General features: G+C 35.3%; 2 protein-coding genes across 2 annotated transcripts in view; one reads left to right on the forward strand and one right to left on the reverse strand.

The window, feature by feature from the left end:
* The window catches only part of Npl4 (nuclear protein localization 4), a 129,216-nt gene that overhangs the window by 80,842 nt on the left and 21,203 nt on the right, over positions 1-27,171 (forward strand). Inside the window, exon 10 of the mRNA XM_069827327.1 lies at positions 19,429-19,580. Coding sequence (XP_069683428.1) covers positions 19,429-19,580 — 152 coding nt within the window. The remainder of the gene's footprint in view (positions 1-19,428; positions 19,581-27,171) is intronic.
* Positions 9,995-19,311, reverse strand: LOC138700914 (uncharacterized). The gene is made up of 4 exons (XM_069827339.1): positions 18,943-19,311; positions 18,053-18,373; positions 13,900-14,049; positions 9,995-13,640 (listed from the first exon to the last, which is right to left on the reverse strand). The coding sequence occupies exons 2-4, from the start codon at positions 18,371-18,373 to the stop codon at positions 12,345-12,347; spliced, it is 1,767 nt and encodes a 588-aa protein (XP_069683440.1). The 5' UTR covers positions 18,943-19,311; the 3' UTR covers positions 9,995-12,344.

The raw sequence follows: 27,171 nt of genomic DNA on the forward strand, positions 1-27,171 counted from the left end.
CACCAAGTTATATTGTCACATTTCGGTCACATTTAATATAAATTAGGATTTAATGAATATTCAGTACCTGGTTTTAATCGAAGTCGCTGGTTCCCTCATCAGTCTCGTCAGATTCTTCAGAGTCGGATTCTCGAAGGTACATATCTAATACTGTACGTCGCAGCACACTTTTATTAAAATCATTTAATTCAGAGACTGTTTTTTCACGATGAGGATGTTTTCCAGGAGAACGAAACGTGGCAGTTCTGCTCACATTAAAAGATTTGTTTCCTTCACTAACAATTCTTTGCATGGTTCGCAAACCCACACCACATGCTTCTGCAGTTGTCTCCAATGCGTTGGCAATGTTGCGGCCAGCACCATGATGTCCGGCAGAGTTCTGCTCGTTAATGTTTTTAAAATAATTATACATCTTAAACACTATTTCCCGCGCCTGCCTGTGCAGTACTTGTCTTTTTATAGTATCTCCTTCCATTTATTTATCTTACACATACACAGTATATGTTAGTTTTACTTATTTGATGTTTTAAAACACTCACACGTGAACAAAGCAACTCGAGAAGCACTTGTTACTGACTGATTCTGATTGGTTCTCCTGTTCAAGCTTGTAACGTCACATGCCATACCGGCTATGGCGCATCTAGTAGCCATCCGCCTTCCGAATTGCCATCTAGTCTAACAGCTTATAAAGAAACCATACCAAGCTAAATGTATCATTTTGCTTTACGCATAATACATGAAGAGTGAAAACCCACTGTCTTAGGGATGGAAATTAATATAAAGGCATCTTTCTTTTGTAGATAATAAAATAAAGAAACAATAACAAAACACATTAAAGTTGAAAAATTCCCTTTGGCATTGATTTAACCAGTCTGTTTTATTCGCCTATAGAAATTGAAGCCCACTCTGCACGAATCGCATTCTTCAGTTGAGCCACAGTCACAAACTGTCTTCCATTGTGATACACACACCTTGCTATGATTCTCCATAGGTTTTCTATGGGGTTTAAATCTGGACTTCCTGATGGCCAGTTCAGAAGTGTGATTCCTTTCTCTAGAAACCACTTCTTCGATTTAACAGAGACATGAATTGCAGCATTATTTTGCTGAAAAATCAGGTTGTCACCAAATTCCTCATACATCCGAACCAACTTTGATTCCAGCATCTCTATGTAGGTGTCAGAATTCATCCTGGTATGCACCCATGCCAAGTCTGAGGTACCTTGAGCATAGAATGCTGCCCAGATCATCACACTTACGCCACCAAAATTCCTACTCATTCGAACTTGGTCCTCTGTCATGCCAGTAATAACTGAAATCCATCTGGCCCATCCAAATTAAATTTCTTCTCGTCGCTAAATATCATTTGATCCCACTCTGAGGTCCAGGACATGTGTTCTTCAGCAAAAGACATTCTGGCCTTCTTATGGTCATCTTTTAGAGGTGGTTTACTAAGTCGTTTTTAAATACTAGGGTATTGTCTCCTGCCAGAATTTGTCTTACATGTCTGGCAGTGACCGGCAACTTCAAATCAGTAACTATTTGAGAAGCAAACATGTTTTTTAAATTTGCTGTGCGCAGGATAAGTCGTTTAGTGCGCTCAGAGAGCTTCCTTGTCCTACCATACCTCCCATTTTGTCCATATTGTGTGCCCAATTTCACAAAATTACCACTAACACAACTTGAACTTCCTAATTTCTTGGTGGTTTGCCGATTGGAGAGCTTCAACTCTTCGTAAGCATTGATGCATGCTTTTTCTTCATCTGATTGAGGCTTTCCACGTGGCATTGTAGCGAATACTGGCGAAAGATGCTACGGTTACATCTCTCCAATACAACTGCAGTGATTTGTTTACACCGAGTCTTACATTGCTGCCCATCTGAGGTGGCAGCACAAGTGCATTTATATCAATTTCCATCCCCACAACAGCGTTATGTTTGTTTATATCCAATGTTTTCACATGATATGTGGGAACATTAGTGCAATGTGATATCCCTAAGTAAACTACATCATAGTTATCAGAAATGGGATATATGAATAAATACATATGTGTTATACTGCGAAACTCAAGTGCCTTTATACTGATAGTCCATCAATGTATTTTATCCAACTCCCACTCTTGTCACAATCCTACTCCAAAGCAATGGTGAAGCATACATTTATAACAAGAGTAGACATTTTTAAATTCCATAAATCACTTCTTAATATAATTAAATTGCAAGCAATATATAATTAGTTATATGCATATTGTTCTGCAACTATAAATTATACCGGGTGTTTCAGACCACCTGTATCAGCCTTTTTCTCGAAAACTATATGATACTGATTATAAAAAAATTTTGATAACCAAAATCTGTGTGAAGAATTGATTGGTGGTAGTACCACCTCCCATAACAAACCAGAAGTAGGGGTATCTGTGGTCAACGAAATTTCAAGTGAGAACATAGGTCATTGAAGGTACCATTGAAAACTACTTTTAAAAAGAAACAACTTTTACTGAAACTTTTTTTTTTCTAACTTTTATTGTTTACTCACAAAACAACAAAAATGGTATCTTCTGAGATTCACAAGAGGAGATGAACAGGAAACATGTTGCACACTGTACGGCTATAAGATTATCCAGTGAATGTGACCGATACTGGGAAGCAAGAAGTCGTATGGATTACTGGCAACTACGCCAAAATCCTGCCATTGGAAAGAAAAGAAAAGGTTTCAATATGAAAATTATTATTATGGTGCAAATTCCAACTGTGAATGTGAAAATGGGAATCATTTTAACGAATAGGCTTCCAGGTTCGACACACACTGCAGGTTTCTGTGACTGTACAGAGCAAGTCAAGCCAAAGTTTCCAGCATCCTTACCAAATCATGAAGGTTGCTTTTCGATGGGCAGTCCCATGCAGGATACAATGTGTGGGTTTTCCTTGTTAATTATTTGTACTAAGCCAGTGACACAATTTTTCTGTTGACACTTATGCAGTGTCAGTCTCGATTAGTGAGATGTAAATTGTATTGGGAATGACGTAGGTAACAAACAATGCATTTTCCTCATTGATAGTATCAACTGCAAAAGTTGTACCAATTACTGTGTACAGAAGTTTCGATGGTGCTTTTCAGAGGCTACACAACTATTGAAACAATGTGTTAAATTATTTTAACAAATGGCGACAAACAGGTTTAATTCTCGATGAGAAGAAATTGTCCAAAGCATAAATGTAATACATACCACTTCTTCAGTAAATACATTTCAGTGAGAAAAATGCGTTGTTGTATTCTGTATCTAACTATGGTTGAAAATACGTCTTTCTCGATGCAGTTCTGACAATTCACTATTGGAGACTGATATAATACAAGATACCAGCAGAATTGTGTTACTGGCTTGGAGAAAACAACTAATCTCGTGGACACAATGCACTGCCCATCAAAAGCAACTTAGTGGTGTAGTAAATATACCGGTAAATTAGGTGTGACTCTCTCTGTAGTATATTATGGTAATTAATGTAATAGACCATTCCCTGATGAACAAAGAATGAGGTCACTGTGATTCAAGACTTTTTGTCTATCTAAGGATTTGTGATGAGCTATTCCATATAAAACTCTGTTCATCAGGCTATAGCTATGTTTCATTACTTGTATTGTCTCTTTGCTTTCCATTCTTGGCACGTCTCAACTTGCTCTCATTTTTATCCTGGCCTAAGTAGCCAAAGCACTTACACAAACAGAACTCCTGTTTAGATTCTACATTTTGGACTATCCCTCTGATTAATATTTCTTGTCTTCATGCAGAATACTGACTACTGTTTCAATTATTGTTTCTGAGACTGACTGTAGCTACTACCAGAAGTCTATCCTGTGTGGCATGGCAGAATCCCAATCAACTTTGACAACATTTCATATGTTTCATTGGACTATTCCGTAGACAAATCCTTAATGCAGCATGTGCTACTGAGCTGTGATCATTGCATGTCTAGTACAGTACTAAGAGATAAAACATTTCATAGCAATCCAATGACACTGGTATGTTTCGTAGGTGTACTGATTTCCATTAAATTGTCTATATTGTGGAGGACAAAAATCAGTGCATGCCTTTCTTGAACAAGTCTGATAAATTTAAGATGAGAACACATTGTTAGCTTGCCTTACGTTGTATAAAATGTTAGAATGTTGGATTAGGTGTTGGTGAAATATTCATCTTTTTGATTTAAATATTAAGGCATGTTTAATTACCCCCCTCCCATTGTTGTGAGATACACTGTTTCTTACTGAAGTTTTACTATTTGGAATGTTTTTTTTTTTACAAAATATTCTTATTTGTCGTTTATTTATCAATTTGCTCATTATTTTTTGGTACTGATAAATGAAATTTGAAAAATATATGCATGTCCTTACATATAGCTTCCATTTGCATAAGTATTGCTCTTTGTGTGAGACATCAGGTGTAAGTAACATCAGCAAAAATAGGCCTGCTGTAGTAAATTGCTGCTTCTCATTCCTCAAGAATATATTTTAACACTTTGTCACCACACAAACAAATTCATTTTGACTCATCCATGATAAATAGTGGGTTTTCCTTTTCGTCCCTTTTCTTCCAGTTGACTGTTTAGTACTTTAATTATGTTCTTGTATTACTGGATCGTAAAGGTCAAGAAGTTCTAAAATACCTAGAAAGTTTCCATTGTTAATGTCACCAATTCTGGAGCTGTCTTCTTGAAAGAGCAAACCTCTGGATGTAAGAAATAATGTCACATCAAGCAGTCTTCTCAATAAAGCTTTCCATTTTTCAGCTTCACTGAGAAAATGTTTTTGTAAGACACTATTTCATGACCCATCAAAGATTGCTGCAATTCTTTCCATCTACAGTAACAATTGCAATGAAGTGCACTATTTTCATAAAGCGGTAATTTAGTATGCAACTTCTTCCATGGCACTTCAGTTGGAAAAAATCCTACCATTTTAGCCAAATTGCTGCGGTTTCTGGACACATAAGACAATGCAACGTTTGTTGTGATGTGCCAGTCACAAGGAATTTTTTCTCTGTTGTTTGATGATTTAGAGTACAAATTTTCTGTGAATGACACCATTTAAATTCTTGAGGATTATTTTAATACATTTTGAAATATTTTCTAATGAAGAGTGGGTATTTACCTGAACTATTTGCTGACAACCTTTTTCACTTATTTCTTGAAGACACAAGCGGAATCTTGAAAATTCAATTCGTCTTTTTGGATCTCTGGTAATATCTCCCCCCAACGTTTTCAGGTAATGCCTCTTGTATTTCCCTGTCTATGATGGGACAAGTTTCAGAACCATTAATTTTCTTAGTTTCATGAATGCAACTGGAACCTGAAGGTGATGAAATAATATTATGACCCCTAGTGTTCTGAAAAAGATTTTAAAAACTTCTTGATTTTCTGACGATTTATTGCATCTTTTTCTCCCCTTCTGTTTTCAGTTTCCTCTTTTGACTGCCTTATTTATGTTTATAACTATTCGACATAGTGCAATTAAAACAACAAAATTTGGCAAAGATGACCACTAGACAACATGAATATTAAAATTCCAGTACTATATAGTACACTAAATGATACTAATAAAACAAACACATTCACTGTGCACTTGTAACAGTCACTGCTTTCTGATCTATAATGAAACACATTCAGTTTCGGACTGGAGACAAGTCTGAAATACGCAATAATTAGTATCCTATTACTGAATGGAACCATTGTTACGTAAATAATTTTGCATGAAAAGACGAAAATAACACCTAAATGGAGTTTTGAGATGTATAAGCTATTTATAGAGTATAATGTTAAATTAACCTTATTCACTAAGTTTGCCCTTATAATATATGTAATATATTTAAATATTTGAAAATTATAAATTTTAAAACAACATAAGGAGAAGGATGATTACACTTCGAGTTATAATGGAGAGAAAGCTATATACTATAATGTGATCCACAGGGAATTGGTGTATAAGCCACTTTTGCCACTTTTAACTGTAAACGTGATGCCATTGATATCCATTGTTGCCTGTTGAAACTGTGTTAACTGTATTCATATATTGTACTGGTACTGCAGAATAACTATGCAGATAGTTCATGCAGAAAAGTGATATGTATACCTATTTGATCATTTTATATATATTTGGTGGGGACTTATGGCCAGGTCCCGGTACCAAAGACCCAACTGACCCTCTCCCCCTTCAGGGGAGGCTCTGGATAAAATTATTAGTATTCAGAATCACTAACAGTCATTAATCTGAGCTATGATACCGAACCATGTGCAGAAATTAAATTTGTGTAACACCCTAAGTTTGTTTAACATATAACTTTTTATTACAGGTTACCTTAACCCAAAATATTTGTCTTCTTTATACTCTCAATGTTAGCAAGTTTCTTAATAAAATCCTTTATATTAATCGTACTTTTCACAATAACTAGAGGCACAATTTCATGGTGAAGTAACGGAAAAGCAAAATGTTTTAATATGGCATAGTAAGGGGTTAAATTAGTTACTTGGATGGTTTCTGACCATTTATGCGTAATTGTATGGTCTCGATAAAACACTGAACCCTGGCTTATTCTTGAAATCCATTTTTATCACGAAATATCTTATATATTTGCGAATTTTGATTTATAAAAACATTTTGTGCGAGAGCATTGCACTTCAGCTACAGATAGGGTTGCCAACTTTTTTTTTAACAAAATACGGGAAACTAAGGAATCGACAAAATTTCATATAGAAAAGACAAATTATCCGGTTCAGTTACTAAAAAATAACTTTATTCTACACTTTGGCAGCTGAGCTTAAATTAAGAGTATTTTGAAACAGATTTTGTTTCGCGTAATAGTTGAAGTTGACTGCAGTTTTCAGTTCTGATTACTCATGTTTCGAACATCAGTCCAATTATTGTTCATGAGATAAAACACCCTCTTTGTATAAGCATTACTACTTGGTATGCTTAGAACAAAACAGACAGTTTTTTTTTTTTTTTTTCAAATTTATAACATTAACACTATTTGATTTTAAACAAGTGAACACTAAAACCCATTCTTGGCAAGCATTACATTCTATAAAGACTATACCGGTATGTTTTAATGCATTTCTTGAACAACAAAACTCATCATATAAACAATCATTATTCACGGCAAAATCAAATGTTTAGAATATTTTTTTTTTCATTATGGCAATCTGAAGTCTGATTAGTGGAATATGTAGCTAATCGGCGATGTATGCATTGGAGTGGGAAAGGAACTGGCCACCCTATCCCATTATCTCATGGCCTAGTTGCCTCATGAATGATGCCTTATTGGTGTTACTTAAGAGGTTCAAACTTCTCTTCGGACAGTTGACTAAACAACATTATACAAAAATAAGGGAGAAAAATGCTCAAAGAGAAGAATAAAACAGGAGCCGGAAGACTGTTAAAAATTAGGGACAAATACGGGAGGGTTGGCAACCCTAGCTACAGAGATGATTACTTTGAGAGTTCATCTTATGCTCTTGCCCACAAAGTAGTGCCAAAAGTGAATGAGATTATTGACAAGTACACATTGATGGAAAGATCAGTGTTGAAACAAAGTACTTTGAAAACAATGAAGGAACTGACACTGGAGACCAAGGTTACTACTGGGTGTTCAGTTCAAAGTGTGTCATGGCTCGCTGTATGCCGTCATGTGGCTAGCCGATGAGCCTAGAGAATTCAATCTTCCTACACTTCCGCAGAGGTGTATTATCTATGAGGCAGAGAAGTTGCCTAGCAAGTACGGCGTTCATTCTGAAGAGTACGTAACGATACATACGGTAACGCCGGTAGTGGCAGGAATGTGAACTGTTTGAAAATACGTACTGTTGAGATATGGGGAGAGGGTTAAGACGATTACTTACGTATTTGTTGACATTAACTTCGACGGTTAACATGGACACGAAGCATTTGATTTGTGTTGTGGAATGTTGCCGTACGCAACCGATGATAACAAATACCCTGCCTATGACTTGCCGGCGCAAAACACAGTTCGAAAGAGGTTATGGTAGCACACAGACCGTACAGACCGCCATCTGTTGCTACGACGTTCAAGTTATACCGTACACGCTCTCAAGTTCAGATTGAAGAACGCCTTGAATAATAGGCAACTTCTCTGACATATAAGCTGAAACTCACTTCAAATCAGTGACTCAACAACAGTGACGTCATGACACACTTTGAAATGAACACCCAGTATAATGAAGCATTGTGAAGCTCTAGGTGTAGCATGTATAGCAAAACTGACTGACATGGTACTAAAAGATTCTGCACATAAAGTTTTTTGAATCACTTTCAACTTTTTTCATTTGCCTCACCTGAGAATTGCCAGTATTGACTGCTCTCATGCTGAAATAATTAAGGATGTTCCCATTCTAAAATCAGTAAGCCTAAGTTGTTTTTTAAATCTTATTTCCACCTTCATAGTGAAGTAAAATCTTCTTTGGTGACAGTACTATACGACAAATGGATCTGAAACCCTGACCCAAATAGCTTAGTAGTAATGTCCCTCCCTGTCCTTTGCAAACCTAACCCACACCATCCCCACTCAGCTCATTAAAGTGGCCTAAAGCTCTCGCCAAGGGAAAAGACAAGGACACCAAAGAAATAGGTGTTGCCACATTTCATAACTTCAAGTTTTTAAGTTATTCTCAGCAATTCTTAAAATTAAATTAATTATTTATCACTAATTATATATTTTATTAATATTGTATACCGATAGATCCACACATCACAGATTCATAAAATCATAAGTGGCATGAAAATTGGGATATTTAGCAAATCAGCAACCATAGAGTCTCATTAGACTAGATCGTATCTCAATTTGTGAACTAAACAGATGGTCAGGCTTGGGAAGGAGGTGGTGGTTCAGGACAAGGACAGGATCAGGGGAGGAAATAGTTGTAGACAAAGAAGCGGAATCAAGCAGTTTGTTCACATATTTACCAGGGTTTCAGATCTCTTTGTCGTATAATACTTGGTTTTCGATGTGCTTAGGGGAATGTTAGATTACAAGTTTGTATTTTTTAAATGTCTGTAAGCACTTCATATCGCAGTTTGAAATGCAGATTTAGAGAGGTCTTTTTCTTCTTCTTCTTTTTTTAATATAAACAAAACCATACTTCCAGAAAATCTGGAGACACTGCTCTCTATTTTAAGCAATAAAATGCTGAGTATTATCTCAGGTCACATATATAACAGATTGCTCAGCCTTATAGGCTTTGACGGCAACAACTTCATCAATTTCACTATGCTACCATCTAGCTACTGCATAAGAGTCACGTTATAACTCTCATTTGAACTGCATGGAGCAGCAACTGTACTTCCATCTAGCAGTCATTCCCAATCAACAGTGGTTGTTCTCTTCCACATGTTATCGATTTTAACATGGGGATGGCCAATATATGTGATTAGGGGTATCATTTAGTTAAATTCGTGTCAATTTTTTTTTTTTTTCTCCATTGTTGAACAAGAGTGGAATTTTTCTTTTTTTATTAATCAGTCTTTTTTTTTTATCACTTTTAAGATTTTTACAATAGAAATGAGTATTTCAATTGTTTTGAAAAATATTACTAAGATATCAAATAGGCTTAAGTGTAATAGACTACAGCTTCAGTTAAATGTGTCAAACATTAAATTTGATTACTAAAAGCTTTAGGTGCCGGTAAAGACAACATTCTTTTAATCACCATATCAACAGATTTTTTATATTGATATATCATGTTTTTATTCACCAATTGTGCCCCTAAAGATAACACAGCAGAAGACTATCCTACTTACCTTCATTCGTATAGGTGTTAATGTTAAGTCTGCAGCTATGAAGTGTCTGGAAAAAGTAATACCAAGTGTTTGTGCAGAAACAGTAAGAATTTACATCCTTGGATAGTATAAAGATTAGAATTTGGATTTTAAATACCTGACAAATGACAGGAAAATAAGGGAGGTATGGTTTCACATCATTAAATACACAGATTTTATTTTTCCCATTTTGCATATATTTCCATCGAACGGCGCTACACGAGTTTTATCACAAATTTTTAAGGCACTTCCTCAGTGCAACAATGAATGATATCGCAAGGTGATGATCCAATGATTTCTCTCTCTAAAATTATTCATTGACAGTACAGTATTGGCCTAGCATTGCCCCTCAAGATTCGTTTGAAGTCAATCGCTTAGAGCGACAATGGAATGTGTCCCTGCCAGAGTTTGCTCGTTACAATTTGTCATGTGGCATTGTGTATGGCACCCTAATCTAATGCCCACAGAGAGTTGGAGAGAGAAGTTTCGAAAGGTCAAAAAGGCTTGCTACATTTTAAGTACTAGGAGCTTCATGAAACTGCCTTCTTCCATATAACTGTCAGCATACACACTATTTGAATTTTCATAAGGTACACAAATGTATTTATGCATTTCTGGACGTTAACAAGATTTACTGTTTTTTTTATTTTTATATTATTCGTGTTTAAACTAGCTATGAGCTACACATTATAACACCACGTTCATAAAACTAGGGAAGCATTTGCAGCTAAGATTATAAGGCACAAACAAGGATGGTTTTCCGACTGTTTTTGACTGACAATTTTGCTTCAATAGCAGGAAGGCAACCCAGTATCAATCATTATGTATGGTTTCCTAAAACTTAACATGTCTTGACTCACTTAAAAAGAATAAAAAGAAAAGTCATCGTTGCGACCATCTCTGACTTTGTCGCTAATTTTGGGTTTAAATATATGTAATCCCACTTTGGTGTGAACATCAAAAATATAGTACAATGTCAAAGCTCTTGTTTAGCAGCAGGTATCGAAAAGACTATTAATACTGCAGTCGGAGCATCACCTCGTCAAACTAACGTATAGTGCAGTGCTGTGCACCCATCCTTTGAAACAGTGAAATGATATTAGGTTGCCGGTCCCAGAGACTTCACAAACTAAGGAATATGCAATGCACATACATGAACTTCTATCTTAAGAACACATTACTCTTCTTTCAAAGTGCATACAATATTTGGAGACATTATTATATAGTGGAACCATGACACTTAATGGCTGTCAACGTAGAAAATAAAGTCGAGTTTATAGGCTCCAAAAGAAACAAAACCACATCTATGTGGAACCTTTCAAACTATATCCCTCTAAAATAAACTAATGCTTATAAATTATGACAGTTCTGGGTGGAGGGGGGGAGGGGGAAGTACAAATGGTGGAACCAATTGCAATTAGTGCTTTCATTTAAAAACCAAAATAATTATGCTCATAGCAACATTTCTTAGTCCCAAAGAAGAGATGCCCAACGAACAGTGACAGTTCCGTATTTCGATATCTATAAAACAAACTACTTGTAAGGCTTACACTAATGGTACGTTACACACATATCTCATGGAACCATGACACATCTATCCCTCGATCTAAAAATAAACTAATGCTTATGATAACGATTCCGAAACGACGATTACCAGGCAACGATAAAAAGATGCACCGGACTTCTTCTAGACTACTCGATCAAAGTTAACAAACACTGGGTTAATGATCAAGAATGCGGGTGGACGAACGGTTATTCGGCAGATTCACGATTACTGTTTCGATCAAGAGAAGGAATGGATGCGAGAACATTTACGCTTCGATATCGATCGTCAAAAACGGATCTCCAAAATCTTTCGAAAATTGGAGGGAAGAATAACGAACAAAATAAAGTAACTGACGAATAAAAAGATAGTCTATATTTTCTTACGCATACATACACGTTCAATGGTTAGCCATTTGATTTCTACCTAGTTAGGCCTTGTGATTTCGCATTTTGAGATCAACCGCTAGAAACATGCACGATGAGGACACACTTAATTCATATTAACATTTCAACCCCTTACAAAAAGATATCGTGCATCACGGTAAAAAATAAGCAAAGCTCTCTAAATTAAACGCTCATCTTTGCTCATATCAGCACTTTCCCCATTACAAGAATATTTTTATCCGTCTATGTAAATTGTACTTGCATCTATCCAAGATGCTTTGCTAATAAATGCCCCCCCCTTTTTTTTTCTTTTTTTTTTTGCCAATTCTGGGCCTTACAAAAGTTCGTTCTCTTTTAAGTTACTACAATGTATGTAAGATGAACTGTGAACAGAAGATCACTGAAGCCAACAGTACATAATTGTTACTGTACACTCTTTCCATGTGTGTCAACATCACATACTCAAACTGTTTTACAACTAACTCTCAAGAATGCTGTATTCCACAATCTTTAAAAAAAAAAAAAAAAAAAAAAGCATTATGGATACTTGGATGAAATACAGCATACCCTGAGAGTTCTTGCGTTGCAAAACCTTTAAAGTTTGCCGCATTTTGTGATGACAATGGTCTTAGTTGGTTTACCCGTCTGGTCCCCAAAAGTTGATATCTTCTCCACAAGATCAAGCCCTTCAACAACATGGCCAAAGATGCCAGTGAAGCCCCTCATCTCTTGTAAAATGATGCGAAACTGGGAACCAACCATTCCCAGATTATCATGACGCTTCTGAGTGCGTCTCATTCCCACAGCACCACGAACTGCAGGGAATTTGGTGTCATCGGGCATGAAGTAACCATCTTCATAAATTGATCTTCCTCCACGTCCATTGTTGTACTCAAAATCCCCCGTGATGACAGATTCTCCTTCCCAACATTGGAACACAGCACAGCCTTTGTAGCTGACACCCATCTCACCCGTACAAAGCACACCAAAGTTCTTTGCCATCTTCGGAGCAGCATCAGGACGAACTTCGATTACAATTCGCCCATGGGGAGAGCCATTGACATCAATGTTAAAGTAGTAGAGTGGATATGGATTGGCTGGACTGCGGACATTGATGGGCATGACTGCTTGCGGAGGGGACTGGACTTGGACTGCCACAACTCCTGGCTCTTGCCCGTATGGCGGAGGAGGTGGAGGCTGTGCATGTTGGACAGGAAGGGTAGGAGGAGGCTTGTTGCCAACAGACGAAGGAGCAGGGGCAGCGACAACAATGTGCTGAGGTGGAGGATGTGGTGGGGTGACAAGGTGGTGAGGTATCGGATGCACTGGAGGATGATGATATTCCACAGTTCCATTTTGTTGCAAGTGATGTTGTTTCGTCAGCACATGTCGTGAGTACAACTGTGACATGCAGTAATTCGCCAGAAAGAGAATAGGATTCTGGGAAGCAGCTGCATGATGTGGGTGGCGGCCTGGCCCACCTTGCGGTGCTGGAGGCTCCCCCGAATGAATGTTAGCGAGCGCTTGCTTCAGCAGATTAAAGTCAAACACTACTGCTGAATTGCCAATCAGATCGTCAAGCTGGCACTGCAGGTACATCTCTTGATACTTCCCTTGGAGTCGCTGCTTTTCCAGAGAGAGAGACGAATAGAGAACATGGGCATCACCGGGACCATCCACACCAGCAAGACCAGCTCGGGCCTTGGTCAGTGTTTCACGTGCCTCAGTCACCTCTGGTACATGGCTCCAACCATTCTGAAGATCTGTCTCGACATGAGTCTTAAGAGTAACACAAGCTTCAAGGACTTTGAGCAGAAAGTCTCGTTGTTGCATTGCTAAACGTTGGATCTCCGACAGCATTTTGCCCATTGCAACCAGCTCCAACTGAACCTACAACAGCATGAATAGAACAAAAAATTATAGTATTACAGTCACAGTGATGTTAAAGAAAAATATATAGTGCAATGCATCATAAAGACATTAAAGGATTCAACTGCTTCGAAATGAAAAATCCTAGCAAGTCCAATATTACCACTATTCTGCAGACAGCTCATTCCAATTGAATACAAATGAATGATATGAAGGAATAAAATAACAATTTAACAATAAAGAACTGCACTCATTAATGAGACAAAATTTAAATACAAACCTCTGAAACGAGCTGATCTTTGGCTTCCCCCTGAGATTTAACCTGATGGCCTGGATGATCCTGCTGTGTAGCACATGCTCGACATATGGCAGCACAGCAAGTGTGGCACCACAGCGCCAATGGCATTCCGTGTGTATGGCAGTTTTCACTCTGACAGAAGGGTTAACATTTGTTAATTCGCAACTGTACACAATATTTTCAATATAATACAATTCTTACTATAATTAGTCTCAAGTGCATGTGTGTTTATAAATATAAATAAAACGAATTTCTGTGCAAACATACTATCTTGTGTGGGTAAATATGTGTTATTTTTCTTAGTTACTCAACAAGTAATGGAAATGAATCTCAGGTTTTCTCAGCTTCATAAACCATTTAATCTTAAAACTTTTTTGTAAGTCGAAAGAAAGTATGAGATTATGTCTTTGTAATACTCTGTCCTATCACAGTGACACACACCTATTACTGTCAACTGTCAGGATTCGAAAATAGGCCTATATTCTTGTTTTGCATATAAATCAAAATATATAATTAGGATTTGAATTCTATGTAAAGCTTCTGTTGTCAAGTTTAAACTTTTATGTTGTTTGATCTGCTATATTTTCTCTAGTAGCTCCAAAATAAGAATGCATGTCATAGTGGGAACTATTATTTTACATAAATGTTAATAATTGTACTATGTCCTTGATTGTTAAACAATCACCTACTGACCTACAAACAGACACACACTAAAGATGTTGACTCATATTTATACTTGTAGACAGGTGCCCTAGCCTGTACATAGTTTCAAAACAATACTTAAGCCTACATCACAGTTACAAAATAATACTTAAGCTTATATCACAAGTAATTTTCTTATTGAAGTATCAGTTCGAAAAAAAAGGTGGAATATTTATAATAGTACTACAGTGTGATCGAGAAGTCTCTCCACAGTGCTTGTGTACCTGTGAATCCACTAGGCAAAGAATTCAAGTGGCAGCACTAGCCGCTAAGCATATGATTGACTGGGGATGTGAGGTTGTCAAACCAGACTGAATGGGGAAGTGCCAACTTTCTACACAGTTTTGTTCTAGGGTTACTAGAACTAATAGAGCTGCAGAGGGACTTTTTGATCGCACTGTACTTAATTTCATTATGTTCATGAACCATCCTTAGATGAAGTAAAAGTACAGTAAAGCTTCTTTTATACATTTCTAACTTATATATTTTTGTTGGAGTCCTAGCAAAATTCCTATACCTACTTTTCATATTCATTTATTTCGGTTTTACATTTTTTACACATATGGGAGGATAATATTAAAATAGATTTGAGGAAGGTGGGGGGGGGGGTGTGATGGTAAGGACTGGATTAATTTTGCTCAGGGTAGGAACTGATGGCAGGTTTATGTGAGGGCGACAATGAACATCCAGGTTCCTTAAAAGCCATTTGTAAGTAAGTATGTATACAATCATACCCTGAAGAGATACAAAATGTCATCTATGCATTCTTAATCAATTTTTCTAGAAATTAGGTTTGATTCCTTAGAAGCAAGCAGTCTAAAATAATTGATTTTTTTGTCAATAATCACGTGTTATTAAATGAAGATCACATGGGAAGAACAAGGTTAAGTCAATGTCGTAAAATTTTCTGGATTGAAATAGATATATCAGCCAGCTTTGGTTCTAATCAGCTAGGATTTTCTACAAATAATCTTACATTCTTCAAGAATGCAATATGTGTTATAAATTACTGTATTGTACTATCAAAGATGGTTTGATTGGGAAGTTACGGAATCTTTCATAACATGAATAATTATTTCTCGTAAGGAATTTACTGACAATTTCAGATGTAATTACATGTCCTTTCAGTTGTACGTTTTTTCTCACTTATGTGTTTTTTTTTTTCTTCAGACTCCCATAAAAACGTGTAAATTAAGTTTTACTGTATTACCAAAAACTGTTGAAATTACAAACTAAAGATATCAATAAGGTTTAACCTGAGATAAAAAAAGATGATAGCCTATTTTGTTTTATTTAAAAATGAATTGCTTTGAAGTTTGGATGCTTTTGTAATATTGTTGATACAGTCAGTAGGCTCTCATACTATGTGGTACAGTATGTCGCTAGTGTACTCTTCAAATGTTATAAAATAATGTCATTACAAGGTGATATGCTTTGAAGAAATCCAAAGGTGATTTCAGTTAAATGTTTCAGCATAGTAACACCGAATACACAACCTCACTCTCTTAGAATAACAAAATATATTTTTGTGCATTAATTAGCACAGTAACAAATATAAATGATACTCGGGAGGAAATTAAACACAGAATAAATATGGGAAATGCCTGTTATTATTCGGTTGAAAAGCTTCTATCATACAGTCTGCTGTCAAAAAATCTGAAAGTTAGAATTTATAAAATAGTTATATTACCGTTTGTTTATGGTTGTGAAACTTGGACTCTCACTTTGAGAGAGGAACATAGGCGCTAAGCGTGTTTGAGAATAGGTACTTACGAAAATATTTGGGGCTAAGAGGGATGAAGTTACAGGAGAATGGATAAAGTTACACAACACAGAACTGCACGCATTGTATTTTTCACCTGACATAATTAGGAACATTAAATGCAGATGTTTGAGATGGGCAGGGCATGTAGCACATATGGGTGAATCCAGAAATGCATATAGTGTGTTAGTTGGGAGGTTGGAGGGAAAAAGACCTTTGGGGAAGCCAAGACGTAGATGGGAAGACAATATTAAAATGGATTTGAGGGAGGTGGGATATGATGATAGAGACTGGATTAATCTTGCTCAGGATAGGAACCAATGGCAGGCTTATGTGAGGGCGGCAATGAACCTCCGGGTTCCTTAAAAGCCAGTAAGTAAGTATGTAATTAGCACTTTAGCTCATCAGATCTTGTATGGATGTTGCTATCAGAAGGATTTAATAGTGGATCAGTATTTCAAAGTTTATTTCAAACTTTTTAATTCTTAATTTTATTCACATACTATTTACATGGAAAGGTTCTGCTGGTAAAGAATATTCTAACACAGAAATTAAGTAAATTATATTGAAACTTAGAACTTGGGCCTATGTCTGTAATAAATATTAATTTTTATTTTTAATGGAAGTGGAAATATAGTAGGTGCAATATTTTAAATCATTATTGTTCAGAATAAATACTTAACCTCCATAAAACACTAATAACTCACACTGAAAGTAATCAGTGAAATGTTGCATGAAAATCTGTAAACTATTTCACGTTTGACCAAAGGTCCCGGGTTCGATACCTGGCCCCGGAACAATTTTTCCTTCGAAATTATTCAAATCAACTTTACAGGGAGTTATACCTGAAAGCTTGATTTGCATATTTTACGGGAATTTTACATTTAGACCTTATGGAAAATCAATTGGTATACTAGAACTTAATTGAACTTGAGATATATTTTTCTATTATATTTATCTAAACTGGAAAGGTAACTTAAATAATTTCTGCCAAAATAGCTATATGATGAACAGCACCCGATTTTTTTACTATAAAACATTTTGCAGAAAACTATTTATTGTTAAAAGAAGAATTATAAACAATCCTTATGATAAAATGCCCCAATTTAATGTAACATACATTATTAGAATTTGAAGAAGTGTAGGTAAGCTTATATACATAAAGTCACGCAAGAAAAACTGCCATCACGTATGAGATATTTAGACTATACAGGGAAACGTTCACAAACAAAAGGCATAATTGATTGGAAGAATGTTTGTGTGGCCAGAGTAGGTCTAATCTGATACAGCAGGCCTATTGTTTGTTCTGCAGCGAAAAGCCTTCATGGCCTGCAAAGATGGTGGTGATTATGATGATGTACATAAATTGTGGTAGACCTATATTGCATAAAGATCTCGATTCAAAATTTCAAATACCGAGCTCTTATACTGATTTATGTTGTTAAACATTCTCCAGGAAATAGATATGACACGGATTCAAAATTTCAAATATCGAGCTACTTACACTGATTTATGTTATTAAACATTCTCAGGAAAGAAATATGACACCAATTCTTTTTGGGGGGGAGGGAGAAGAGGACAATATTGCATACTATAGTTGTGTCAGAATCACCAGACTTTACAATTTTATTATATTTAGAATATGACTCACAGATATAGAGTTTTATCTACCTTCCGATCTTTATCTGGGGGCTTGTTTCCTCCACCAGCTCCTGGACCAATCTTCAGAGCCGTGAAATTCTTTGCAAGTGTTAGCACTGCACCGTATGTTTGCAAAGTGTCAGCTCCTTGCTCACCAAGCTCAGTACGCTTCCAACAGTGAACACAGTACAATTCACGGCCTTTCATCAGTGCTGTTTGGATACACTTGAGGCAGAAGTAGTGTTTGCAACTTAGGAACTTCGGGCAAAGGTCTGAGTCATTGAACTTCTGCTTGCAAAAACTGCAGAGGGTCAATTCCTCAAGTTCTGGTAGTACTCCTGGTTCCATCATCTGTAAATTTGTTTGATAATGATTCAACAACTAATTGTACAGACAGGATAATTATATTGCTTTCTTTGTTTACCACAAAAGTAGTGTTGTGTACAGTAGCCTATTATGTAATAGTTCTTCACACTGCTGTGACATATGCCTAGAATATGTTACTGCAATATTATTGTCTTTCACAGATGAGAAAAATAATGGACTGGAGTCGTATTACATTATTATTTGCTCCCTATAAGAACAACAACCGTATTATAATCAATGCTAAATTTAATGACAGCCATATTACTGATATATTTGAACCGAATTACTGAATAAAACATGTAAGGGAGTGTAACTGAAGAGTAATGAGACTATATTTTGTTATGTGAACTCCCGCCAGAGACAACAAATACAACCTTAACTTCCTCACGGGCCCTTATGTTGTGCGGCATTCGTTTCACGAACTCTTAACAGCATGCCACGATTGAAGTTGTGAAAATTGAAAGACACTGGTATAAACAATACCTTATTATTGACTAATAATGGAAGGGTCTATTATTAATAAAACTTCCTAACAATTAAAGTAATTTCCTTACCGTGTTTATCGCGTTGTTGCCACAGCGAAAAAAAACAAAGTCGGTACGATGAAAATACGTAATGTAGCGAACGAGCAACGGTGACGAAAACGCACGTATCGGTGCGTCTATACGATAATACGAAATTGTCGATTAACGAGGAAGCGGCATTTATATTTTACATAACGAAAAACTGCCGTTGCCGGCTTCTATACGGCACTAACTTACAACATTATGCCACATCATGATGTTAACACTGAACCACTTGGCATGGCGGACGATGTTGCTTTACAGACCCTGCGCCATCTGTCCGCGCGTTTCCAGTAATATCGCTCAGACGCCATCTTGACAACTGGATTGAGCCGCGGTTTTTGGAAATGTTTGAATGTAGAATCATCCATCAATGTGTACATTATCAGCATTGTTTATTTATATTTGTAACCAACAATCAATTAATGATAAATAATTATGATATCGTGTATTACAACATGTGTATTATTTTTCCAGGTAAAGGACGATTATGGTAATGAAGTCTCCAGATTAGCAAGACCTCTACCTGTTGAGTATTTGCTTGTTGATATTCCAGCATCAACACCGCTCAGCCCACTCTTCACATTTTATGCGGATGCAAGTACGAGACCTTTCCCGGTAGAGAACAGGTAAATGCGATACTTCCGTAAAATAATATGAAATATAGAGGAAAGTAAATTTCGATGCAATGAGAGTACATGTTTGTATGAAAATTCTTTTATTAATAGAATTAAACTCACGTCGTCGTTGCGCCTGCGAAACCGCAATGTGAGATTTTACTAATTTTACACGAAAAAGGAAAAAATTAATCAAAACAACATTTTGAAACCTAGGAACTCGTACGCCATTTACAATATTCTTGATAAACTCGGCAACAATGCTGCTGCGTGAAATTCCGTTAACAATGCACAAAGAGCATTTTAATTAATGTTTTATTTCAAATGTGCACATAGCGGATTGTGATTGCTTCTACATCGCCACATGAATGATTTTATTAATTGATAAAGAACTAATCCTCTCATACGTTCCAAGAGGTCGCAGAAACTTAGAAAGATCTAAAAAACTATGGATAGAGACCATAACAACACTAGGTCAAATACTTGGAATGTTGATGATGATAAAGAACTGATAAATAAGTGACATTAACAAATATACACGAATAAACATGGACAATCTTATTTTATTGTATTGGGTGAATGTAGAGTATCCAACGCCCACTGAACGAATATTTCACTTTTATCACTGCCAATGTTGCGCTATAATCGTATATGCAAGGTAGGCTATAACAAAAACCTAAACTAACCAAACCTAACCTGTCAAAGAAGCAACAAGTTATACTAAATATGTGTAAAATTGGCCTATGTTTCTATAGTGGGCGGGACATAAGTAACATTGACCTTTTATTGATATAAAACAATAGAATTGACTTAAGTATTTGAAAATATTAGTTGAATAATATTCGTAATTTTTTCAGTTCTTAACTTAAAAAATTTTCACATCTTAATGTTATGATGATGTTATTAAAGACTCAAATTGTCTTAAAAATGTTGATATTCCTTATGCAGGAACACTTTTAAATTCTGTAGACAATCAAACTTTCATTTTATCAGTTTTAAGATTCCACTGGGGCTATATATATATTGAACGCACAGTGGACCAGATGTTAAATCTGGCGGGAAAAAACTATAATGAAGTCACAAATGCATCTGATAGGCATTATATTAACAAATATATCATTACAAATTAATTTATCAAATAGGCCTATATGGCTAGATAAAGATAAAAATAGTACCGGTACTTAACTTATTTCTTAGTTACGATTTCTGAAAAAATACGGAAAATAACATCGTTTACCTCAGTGTCTTACAAAATAGAATTGGCATGTCCAAAGTTTGTATTATACACTTCTAATACTTATAATCATCATCATCATCATCATCTCCACCATCACCACAATCTTCGTCGTCCTTGTTGCTGTCATTCTCTACTTTGTCACGGCATTCACTCCTTCCTTGCGACCTTTCCAGAATTTTTGGTTCGCTTAATAACTGTTCAACTGCTAAGAACAAAGATTCTTGTCTTTTTCTATGGGAAAGGAGAAGCATAATTTGAGATCACATGATCAGAGCGTAATAAAAGAAAGTTCAACACATTTTTAATATTGTCTTGTCGCAATGTTTTTCGTGCATGTCCTTCTCCATTGTTTATCTCCTAATTTGTTTGTTTCTACTCGTAGCTTCTTTAGCTTCTTCAGAGAGCATTCCAATGGCAATTGATAATATTGAAGATCTAATTATTCTGCTCCCATGTATAAGCACTTTGTGCATACTAATTGGCATGAAATACCATGAGTAAAGTTTCAGATGTAAATCTGTTCTTTTGAAAGCAAATGAATCTAATTTCTCTACAACTGGAAAACCACTCGATGTAGTGCACAGGATTACCTGACTAATTGTTCATCAATTCCCGTAATTGATGCAGATTTAGCTGGCTCACTGAAGAATCACTGAGTAGTATTGCCGTTACAAATGGATTTCATAACTTAAAAAAAAAAAATAACATTTTTTCCATCAGATTTAACAATTGACCCACTGTGCAGTGTTCTCTAGCACATTAAATAAATTGCGTATTGTGTACGTCATGTATATTGTCTTTTTGCCAAATTATTATCTATCATAAAATTATTGCTAAAGTCTCTTTGGAGTATGGTACTGGTTTTAATACAGGCAACTTAAAGGCCATTTTATATTTTTTTGGCCCTACTGGTGCAAAACGAATATAGCCTATATAATCACATCACCTTTAACAATACAAGGCCACTGGGAAGACCTCGAAGTAGATGGAAAGTTGAAATTCAGAAGGAATGCATGGAAATGGAAATTACCAACTGGGAGGAACTTGCAAAAGACAGAACAGAGTGGAAACGTTTTGTGAAATCGACATGCTCCATAATGTCCTTTGATGATGATACTGAGAGTAGTCTGTGTAATTTCTTTAATGATTCCTGCTTCATACCTTTTTCCAGAAACCCTCAAAGAAACCTTTGTAGCTAACGTAAGTTCTTCATGCGAACGTTTCTCTGTTAATGACTATTAATTTGCGTTTGGTTTTCATTCCAATTTCTTCGAAAGCTTTCTGGGGCCTTCCTATCCAAGGAGTAGAAATTTAAGACTCTTGGACTGCAAGAGATACTTTATGTGCATTGTAAAGGCTTAGTGGTATCAAACTGAATTGAATCGAAATAAATCGTCTGCCAGTGCTCACATCTGATGGAATCGAATCAAACTGAATTGTGTACAGATTAAAATGGATTGCATAATGGTTTTAGCATAGTTATGTGAAGAGACGAGAAGATAAGAAATAAATATTGAAAACAAGCAACAGAAGTACTGGATGCATGGAGAATGTTGAGAGATGAAGCAAAATTTCATTCTTCGGTGTTTCCGTTAATTTATTTATTTCTCTTCAATCATTATCACAGGAATAATTATTACAGTAGTACTTTTGTGTTTTGTCATACAGTATTGAATATTTCTGAACAAAACCACAATTCAAGTCACACAGAGTTTGTGTGCACTCATTGTTAGGTTCTGATGTCTTGTCAGCCTACTTCAGGTATGTGGATATAAAGGCAAAAATTGAGCCGGTGTCAGTTACAGTTCCTGGGTAGCTCAGTCAGTAGAGCGTTGATGCACTCAGGCCAAAAGTCTCTGATTTGATACCCGGCCCTGGAACAATTTTTCCCTTGAAATTATTCAAGTTAACTTCACAAGGAGCTATACCTGAAAGCCAGATTTGAAAAATTTATTATTTTCCTTCATTCATATTATTGAATTGTAATTTTCTGTATACTTACTATTTCAGCAATAACTTACTTTGCACTACCAAAAATGGATATGGCTCGTTTTTTCACGAAGGCTTAATGAGAACATACGATCATCCAAAAAACAAGAAATAATGCTCCGGCAGTGGAATAAATATTCTAGCCCATGAGTTCTATTCGATTCAATGTGCCACATTCTACTATCTTCCATTTAAATACATTATGAAGAAAAATTCTGTTCGATTCGAATCTGCTAAATGGGACCTTTCTTAGAAAATTTAACTTGTTTTTCCAATCAAGAACTACAATGTTTTTAAAATCGATTCAATGTGCCACATTCTACTATCTTCCATTTAAATACATTATGAAGAAAAATTCTGTTCGATTCGAATCCGCTAAATGGGACCTTTCTTGGAAAATTTAACTTGTTTTTCCAATCAAGAACTACAATGTTTTTAAAATCTGTTTCGACTGCACTACTTCCAGCACTTATCGAATTCACACTTAAATGCACTTAAAGTCAATTAAATGCTGCGCAATACATCACTAACACAATATCTTCTAAGGACATACTCATACAAGACTTTATTTGAACATTTAGAATGAAGTACTGTATTAAGTTCTTGGCAAGTCATGAGAAATGCCTCGGCTGCTGGATCCAATCTAAAAAAAAAAAAAATTACTCAAAAGGCACAAACATGCCACAGATATAAAAACGGGATATTAAAATATACACATGCAGCTATGTTTAGGGTTACCATATTCTGGAATCTGAAAATGCTAAAATTTAATAACTTACTTGATAAGTTCACTGCTATTTAGGCCTACAATTAACAGAATGTAGGATATATCTGGATAAACAGCATTTACACATCTAAAAATCACATACACAGCAATATGCTTCTCACAACTTTCAGCAACATGAGACCAAACGAAACAAAAATGAATAAACAAGACCTGTATGAAAAATGCGGACAAATTAGAGGACTTCCAAAAATGTATACAGACAGCTATTTCTATTATCAAAAAGCGGACATGCCTGCATAAATGCTGTAGGTAACCCTACCTATCCAAACTTAGACTGACTTATAATTTTTTAACAGTCTAAATAAAAATTTAAAACTAAAATTTTTAGCATAGAGAACACTCTCTCTGAAATATTGTGTTTTATTTATTTTTTTATTTCATTTATTGTATTCCATAGATCTTACATCATCAATGATGCTTTAAGATGTGGAACAAGTCAAAATTCTACCATTTTTACAGTTTTACAATTTTGTAATTTTGTACAATTTTTTTCAATATTTTGGCGAGATGTAGTGAGATGAGGTGAGGCCCGAGGATTCGCCAAAAGATTACCTGCATTTTCCTTATGGTTGGGGAAAACCTCGGAAAGAAAAACCAACCAGGTAATCAGACCAAAGGGGGTGAAATGAAGTGAGGCCGAGGACTCGCCATAGAGCACGGCTGCGGAAAACCTTGGAAGAAACCATTCAATGAGACCAAACATGGGATCCAACCCAAGCCTGAGTGCAGCTCCAGATGACAGGCCAGCGAGTCTGCCAACTGAGCTACTTCGATGGCTCTACTAAAACTATACAGTACATAGCCAATCAGATTATTAAATTTACAAATGCAAACGATTATTCATCAGTTGAGCTATAACATATAATACAAAACAAGTTAATTCAATTTAAGGCATAAACAATTCAATCAGTTGAGATATACAAAAATTGATAATACATATCATGCAAATTACTTCAATTACAAACATAAACAATTCATCAATGGAGCTATACAGATTACTATTCAATTTAAAGCATATACAGTTCATCAGCCAAACTACACAAACATATACAATACAAAGTAAGCAGATTAATTCAATTTACAAGCATACTTTCATTAAGCTATACAAATTTGTACAATTCATATCAAGTAGATTAATTCAATTTATAATCATAAACAATTCATCAGTTGAGCTATACAGACTACTATACAATTTACAGCATATACAATTCATCAATTGAGCTATACAGACTGCTATTCAATTTACAGCATATACAATTCATCAGCCAAACTATACAAACATATACAACACATAGTAAATAAATTAATTCAATTTACAAGCATATTTTCGTTAAGCTATACAAAATTGTACAATTCATATGAAGTAATTAATTCAATTTATAAGCTTAAACAATTCATCAGTTGAGCTATACAGTCTACTATTCAATTTACAGCACATACAATTCATCAGTTATGCTAAACAAAAATTAAAAATGCATAGTAAACAGATTAAGTCAATATATAAACATATTTTAGTTGAGCTATATAAAATTGTACATTACATTTTAAGTAGAATAATTCAATTCACAAGCATAAACGATTCATCAGTTGTGTAGAAGTAGAAGTTTGGTTAATTCTTTTCTAAACCTTTTCTCATGGTTCTTCAAATCTTTAAGATAATTAGGCACTGCATTGAAGACTGTAATACATGAATAGTGAACTCCTTGTTTATAACAGCTTAGACTAACAAAGGGTAGATGAAGATCTGATTTATGTCTTGTATTAAAATGATGAATGTCTTGATTAGTACTGAATTTGTCTTGGTTTTTAATATACAGCATCATTAGGGAGAGAATGTATTCACAAGGTAAGGTCAAGATTTCTAAATTTTGGAAAATATTTTTACATGATGTCCTTTTATGCACATCAGCCATTATTCTTATAGCTTTCTTTTGTAAAACAAAAACGTGTTTAGCTTCAGACAAGTTATCCCAGAATATTAATCCATATTTCATTACAGAGTGAAAATATGCAAAGTATGACTTTTTAAGTACATTTATATTACCAATAGCAGATAAGAATCTTAATGCATAACAGGCAGAGCTCAATTTACGAGTAATACATTATATGTGCGTTTTCCAGTTCAAGTGATATCCAATTCTAAACCAAGAAACTTTGTTCTTATAGATTCTTTGAGATGAGTTCCATTTAATCGAACACTGTAGGAAACCTGAGCACTATTGTGTGTACTAAATTTGACTGCACTGGTGATTTGATTTTATAATGTATATAACTACAATGTTAAGTTTATTGAACAATCATTTCATACCCATTAGCTCAGGTTCCAGTTGTATCCTGAACTTATATGTTTGCGACTGATTCTTATAACAACAATGTAACTATTCAACACAGCATCCAAGCAGACACTATTGACTCGTGTTTGAGGCTGTCCCTCCTTTGAGGAGGAAGTTTGTTTTCAGATCTCAATAAATAAATAAATATATATATATATATATATATATATATATATATATATATATATATTTTTTTTTTTCTCCCATCCTAATTAACTATTGACCCACCGTGGGGTGGTCTGTATTAATTCCCTTTCAGCTTTGCAGAAGAGGTTGTCAGTTATCACTATGCTTAATCTTAATTTTCAGCTTTATTTAAAACCAGTCCCCTAATGCAACGTTCCTCAAACTATGGTCCGTGGACCACCTGTAGTCCTCCAGGTCTGCCCTTGTGGTCCTTCAAAAAAAGACAGAAGAAAAAATAAAATTCCAATGAATTGCGTATAACACTATAGCTGAAAATCTCAGAGTTTGGAAATGACACATGCCTTGAATTATTAAAAAAAAAAAAACGAAAATGAATTTTCTTCTGTTAACATTAACTTAAATAGTTAATTACTAATATAAAATTAATTGAATTAAATTAATTTTAATTAATTAATTCTTTTTTAAAATATAAGTATGCTGGTATTAAAATATGCTACAAAAATGATAAATTTTCTTTTGAAGGGAACAAGAGTAAGGTGGACCGCAAAACTGTTCTGACTTAAAAAGTGGTCTCCACTTCAGAAAAGTTTGAGAAATGCTGCCCTAATGTATTTCCTTTTCGTACTCTGGTTGAAACTCTACCAGAATAAATAAAGCATTATCATCATCACTTATTATTATTATTATTATTATTATTATTATTATTATTATTATTATTATTATTACCGATATAAATGACACTCGGGAGGAAATTAAACGCAGAATAAATATGGGAAATGCGTGTTATTGTTCGGTTGAGAATCTTTTGTCATCTAGTCTTCTGTCAAAAAATCTGAAAGTTAGAATTTATAAAACAGTTATATTACCGGTTGTTCTGTATGGTTGTGAAACTTGGACTCTCACTTTGAGAGAGGAACAGAGATTAAGGGTGTTTGAGAATAAGGTTCTTAGGAAAATATTTGGGGCTAAGAGGGATGAAGTTACAGGAGAATGGAGAAAGTTACACAACGCAGAGCTGCACGCATTGTATTCTTCACCTGACATAATTAGGAACATGTTGTTGTTGTCTAGTGCCTTGCATTTGGCAATGAAGCCATTAGCAGTCGTGCT

The sequence above is a fragment of the Periplaneta americana genome, chromosome 1 (assembly GCF_040183065.1).
Source record: "Periplaneta americana isolate PAMFEO1 chromosome 1, P.americana_PAMFEO1_priV1, whole genome shotgun sequence".
Lineage (NCBI taxonomy): Eukaryota > Metazoa > Arthropoda > Insecta > Blattodea > Blattidae > Periplaneta > Periplaneta americana.